The following is a 5,941-nucleotide window of genomic DNA, read 5'->3' as shown; positions in this document are numbered from 1 at the left end:
CAATGGGCTAAAATATTTCCCAGCATATCAGTTTATAACATTTGGTCAAATATACAGTTCAAATTTAATCATCAACAAGCCAACAATACAGATTTTCTATTAAGGCACAGAAGGATTTTTACGGGCGTCATCCTGCACCAAATAAACAAGAAGAAGTATGGCAGAGACTGTACAGTTTGTCTTTCAGACCCCGAGACATTAGAGCACCTGTTCCTTCGCTGTCCCGGCTGCACCCCCTTCTGGAACAAGATCCACCATATCATCACCAGCATTTCTTCAATAAACAACAACAACTGGGATTCTATCAGACTCTTTGGCTTTACATCTTCTTTTGGACACTTAACAAGGACTAAATACAATCTCTGCAATATTATTTTATCCCTGGCAAGGCACATCATCTACACTGCAAGGAATCATCAGTTGTATGAAAATAAGAAGGTGGATCGGTGGAAGTTGTTTTCAGGACTATTGCACAATCATCTCAAGACAATCAACAGCGTCAATGAGTTTTGCGAAGAGATGTTTGAACCTCTTCAAAAATGTGCATATTTTCAAGAATGGACTTTTTGAACCTTTGTTACTCATTTGTTTACTTTTTATTTTATTTGTTCATAAATTTAAGTATGTTGGGTTTAAATTAAAAAATTACATATATTGTAAATTATTGCAATTCAATATAAGTTTATTGTTTTAATTCAAAAGAATTAAGGTCGAATGATTGACTTTTCTTTTTCACATTAATGTTTGCAATCTGTTTTACTTTTTGCAATTATTTTTGTTTCTTATATTCTTTTTTGTCCACTGTAAATAATTGCACTTAAAGTTATTTTGCTTTTTCACATTAGTATTTATAATCTCTTATTTTTTAGTAATTAAAAGTTGTTTGTTTTTCTTTTTCATATTTTGTACACTGTAAATAATTGCTTATTATTTTTGAATTTTTCATAAATAAAAGATAAAAAAAAAAAACGCCTGATCTCGGAAGCTAAGCAGGGTCGGGCCTGGTTAGTACTTGGATGGGAGACCGCCTGGGAATACCAGGTGCTGTAAGCCTTTTTGTGCAGCAGAGGGTGCTGCTGCTCCCTTTGGGCTACGCGTCCCTCAATGTTTTGCCCCCACATAGAAGCACTGCGAAGCCGACATGCATTAATTCTTCAGGCCAAACAGAAAGCAAGCGCCAGCTGGCTGATCTGCTGTACAAAACGCTGGAGCTGACGCTGCTTTGCGGCTTACGGCCACACTACCTTGAGAACGCCCACGCTGGTGTCAAGTTTGCAGGAAGGCACAGCGGTGGGAGCACCGTCTTTTGGATTTTTGATTCCAATTCCCCCATTTTTGCTCTTTTTCTCGTGTGGATTTCCCTCCCCACAGGGTTCTACTCTTGGGGAGTGGTTTTTAGTTTCTCTTTTTTTGTCATGGAGTTTTCAAAAGACAAACGGACGGATCCCTCAGTTATGGATAATTTGGAAAGGAACAGGAATACGAGCATGGAACAAGTGAAGACGTTAGGAGTATTTGAAAAAGATAATACGGTTCAGCTTGAAGTTGTCGGGGAGGAGAATATTTCGGTGCTGGATTTAATGAAAAACACGGTTTTTGTGTGGAGGTCTGCTAGCATGTCGATTGCTAACGGACAGGAAATTTGAAATCACGTTAATCAACGAAAAAGCAAAAAAGAGACTTTTAGACGGTTTTAAGATTGGATCATCCACAATACATGTCAAGGAACTTATTAACGATGAACTGGTGGTTTCTTTTTTGACGTTGCCTGCCTACATCACGGATGAAGAAATATTAAGCAAGCTACATACTTGGGGAGTCAAAGCGGTATCGGTAATCAAGCGTCGGGTGTGGCCTGGAACCAAGATCGCCGATGGAACACGGTTTGTAAAAGTTAAATTTACTGAAACTGTACAGTCTCTGCCTTATTCTTTTAGATTTAACACAGCTCTTGGTCCGGAATATTTCAGAGTAATCCATGATAGACAGGTTAGAGTTTGTAGGATATGTTTACAACTAGGCCACATCGTCAGGGACTGTCCTGATTTTTGCTGCCACTCCTGCGGAGTCCAGGGGCATTATGCGAGAGAATGCTCGGAAAAAAACGGGAAAAGAATGTCAGATCTGTCATAATCAATTAAATAACTGTATTTGCAATCTAAGCGATTCAGATGATCAAGATCAGGGTCTGACAATGAATCGGGAAGAAGCCGATACGCAAAGCGCAGAGAGTGAAATGGAGGGGGAAGAGTATGAGCAAGGGGAGGGAGGTGAGGAGGAGCAAAGCGAAGGCATTTTAGGCGCTGAACAGCCTGTCGTTGGTATGCCGTGCACGGAGGTGACCGGTGTGCTGGCGAAGTGGACGCGGAGTGCGCCGTGCACGGAGGTGTCTGGTGCGCTGGCCGTGGGCGAAGTAACTGAAACCAGTAAAAGCACGGCCGAGGAGGAGGGGGGAGAAGTCGCTGCTCCTCTTTTCCCCGTGATGGAAGGGAATTCGCAATTTCTGTCATCAAATCACCTGCCATCCTTTCAAACCCCGGTAAGCGCTTTGTCGCAGAGGCTCAGAATAGTGGAAGATCCGGAGTCAGACCCTGATCTTGATCTAACAAAAATTATAAACACAAGGAAAAGATTAGCAACATTGGCAACAAAACCCAAACGAAAAACTAAGAAATGATTATGACAACACTTCTCCATTTAAACATTCATGCTGCTTCTCTCGCTTAATGCCCGTGGGCTCTGCAGGGAAGAAAAGGTAAACGCTGTCATTTTTCAGTCGCACTGTGATATTCTCTGTTTACAAGAAACAAAGTGGGATATTTTAAAAGAAAAAGAGATGTCACAGAAATGGAAAGGGAAAATGTTTTCAGCCATATCAAGTACTCAGGCGGGTGGAGTTGCTATTTTCGTAAGGGAGGGTCTGTTTAATAATTGTCATTTAGTTCACAGGGATCAGCAGGGCAAATTCATCATAATAGATTTCTTTTACAATAACATATCATGCAGGTTAATTAACATTCATGCACCAAACAGACACACAGGAAAAGGTTTTTTCTAGGTTTAAGACAATGGTTAGTCAATAATTGTATCATATTAGGAGACTTCAATATAACACTCAAAATCTGACATTTCAAACAACTTGTTAGTTTGCGACCAAAGAAAAACCACTCCTTAAGCAGATTGATATGAAAGGTCTGCTTTGAATTTCTTCTCTCAGGCATCTCAATCTCATAGGTGGTAGCACTTAGCTTCTTCACAACAGTATATGGCCCCTGCCATTTTGCTAAAAGTTTATTGTCAGATGTTGGAAGTAGTAAAAGAACCTTCTGACCTGGTTTGAAGGATCTGCATCTGGCCGTTTTGTCATACCAGGTCTGTTGCTGCTGTTGAACCTTCTCCAGGTGCCTTCTGACGAGGCTGGTTGTCTCCTCCATCTTCTGTCTCATATTCAGAACGTAGTTGATGACATTGGTTGACTGATCCTTCTTGCCAACCCAGGACTCTTGAAGGACATCCAGAGGGCCCCTCAGCTGCCTGCCATAAAGAAGTTCAAATGGCGAAAAGCCAGTGGACGCCTGCGGAACTTCCCGATAAGCAAACAGAAGATAGGGTAGCCACTTATCCCAGTCTTTGCCATTGACAGAGATAAACTTCTTCAACATACTCTTTAATGTCCGGTTGTACCTTTCTACCAACCCATCAGTCTGTGGGTGGTAGGGGGTGGTCCGTATACCCTTTATGCCCAACAATCTGTAGACCTGCTTAAGATTGTTTGACAAAAAGTTAGTACCCTGGTCAGTAAGTACTTCTGATGGAATCCCCACCCTAGAGAACAACTGGAGTAAAGCAAAGGCTATCCGTTTAGCTGTTATGTCCGTAAGGGGGAAAGCCTGTGGATAGCGAGTGCTATAGTCGCATACAACCAGAATAAACCAATTTCCTGCTTGAGTTCATTCCAGTGGTCCCACAATGTCCATACCTATTCTGCTGAAAGGAACATCAATAATAGGTAATGACTGCAGTGGGTACTTTGGGACATTCTTTCCCCCTGACAGCTGACACACTGCACATGATTGGCAGTACTCTTTTACGTGATTATAAAGACCTGGCCAATAAAACCTGGCATAAATCCTGTCATAGGTCTTTTTAAAACCCAAATGTCCTGCCCAGGGTGCCCCATGACCCAAATTTAGCACCTGTTCCCTTAGACTTTGTGGAACCACAAGTTTCTGAGATCCTGTTTTTCCCTCATTGAGGTAAAGCAACCCATTTCTAAGGATATAATATCCCCCATCAGGCTGTTTACCAATTTCTCCCACAGTGAAAGGAGTTGCTTGATCAAAGAGACCCTTCAGCGATTCATCAGACTGTTGTAATCTCTTGAAGTCTCAACTTGTGAGCCCACAATGTCCCCCTCAAGATCTGGCAATCCCAAAGATGTTTGTCTAACTGTGCCTGCCATTTTCTGAAGCCGCCTTTGTTGTTTGCTTTTCCTCACTTTAACCACACTCAAAAGGAAAATCAAAATTAAAGGGCAGTTCTTGCCGATAATTCAGTTTGACAGTAGTTTCAGAGTTTATTTGCTGGCCTGTCTCCACAGTCTCAGGTAGAGGTTCAGAATCATCACCCCCAGCTAATTGTTTAGCTTGTGTTTGTGATCGGGTTACAACATACTCCGGCTTACAGGCCTGGATCAGTTCTGGCAAGACTGGAATATCCTGACCCAAAATAACTTTATGGGCAAGACCTTCAACTACACCTACACTTAAGAGATAAGTTTGGTTTGCCACTTCTAGATAGATTGCAGCAGTGGGGTAAGTTTTATGATCACCATGCACACAGGAAATATCAAGGCCTGGGCCCTGTAGATAGCATTGATTTTTCAAAATAGAAGGATGGACTAAGGTCTGTGCGCTTCCTGTATCTAAAAGAGCAATGGCTGGTTTTCCATTTACTCTAACCTCCATAACTCGTTTCTTACCCTGAAATTGGTCTTCTGCGGACAATGACCTTGGTACAGTGCAAAAATATGCCGATTTGGCTTTTCTCAATGGACCTTCTGGTTTTATATGACCCTCTTGACCACAGAAATAGCAGACAACAGATTTTGTTTCCGACTTAAGCTTGGATGAGAACATTTTCCCCCTTTGCTTCTCTACCCCTGTCATCTGACCTGGACCACCACCCAAACCAAACCCCACAGACTTACCCTGCATTAAGCTGGACTTCTGTTGCAGGCTGTATCGGAAGGTTTTTGGTCCCCGTCTTGCAGCCAGGAAGTTTTCAACAAGTTCTGCTGCTTCTTGTGTCGATGCTGGGCTCCTCTCTTTGACCCACACTCTCAGCTCTGGTGACAGAGAACTGTAGAACTGTTCCAGGATGAGAATTTCCCCAATCTCATCCTTTCTTCTCCTCTGAGGCTGTATCCACTTCAGGTAAAGGTCTTTCAGATGGTTGTAGAACTCTCGAGGGGTTTCATTCACACGGACCTCTGGATCTCTAAATCGTTGTCGGTATACTTCATTAATTTCATACTTTGTCAAGATGGCTGCTTTTACTTCACCATAGTCACAGGAATCCTCTGCAGCCATGGCCATATACGCTGTTCAGGCTCTGCCGGTGAGATGAGGTACCAACCTTACTGTCCAGTCCCTCTCGGGCCACTGGTGTGCCGTTGCTAACCTTTCAAAGGTTGTCAGGTACTGTTCAATGTCCTCTCCTTCCTCAAACTTTGGAATATCAGATTGAGTCCAGGCTCTTTGTTTTGGCTCACCCCTCGATTGATGCCGAGAAGCTGTCTTTACATCATCTTCTGAAGAGGGGCTAGAATGAGAACAAGCTTCAGTTTTCTGCTTCTTCTCCAAATCATCTCTCAGATTGTTAACTTCAGCCTGTATCTGGTGCCATCTTCTTTCTTGCTTACATCCTTCTTTGTCCCATC

The 5,941-nt window shown here is 42.6% G+C and overlaps 1 protein-coding gene across 1 annotated transcript; it reads right to left on the bottom strand.

The window, feature by feature from the left end:
- Nucleotides 1–3,170: 3,170 nt before the first annotated feature.
- On the bottom strand, nucleotides 3,171–5,935 carry LOC106938707 (uncharacterized). Its single transcript, XM_015020840.1, has one exon. The coding sequence runs from the start codon at nucleotides 5,595–5,597 to the stop codon at nucleotides 4,500–4,502; it is 1,098 nt and encodes a 365-aa protein (XP_014876326.1). The 5' UTR covers nucleotides 5,598–5,935; the 3' UTR covers nucleotides 3,171–4,499.
- Nucleotides 5,936–5,941: the final 6 nt, after the last annotated feature.

Source organism: Poecilia latipinna, unplaced genomic scaffold, assembly GCF_001443285.1.
Source record: "Poecilia latipinna isolate Pla-1442-1.1 unplaced genomic scaffold, P_latipinna-1.0 Scaffold2672, whole genome shotgun sequence".
Classification (NCBI taxonomy): Eukaryota; Metazoa; Chordata; class Actinopteri; order Cyprinodontiformes; family Poeciliidae; genus Poecilia; species Poecilia latipinna.
Note: the sequence above shows the minus strand (reverse complement) of the source record. Positions and strands in the feature narration are given on the sequence as shown.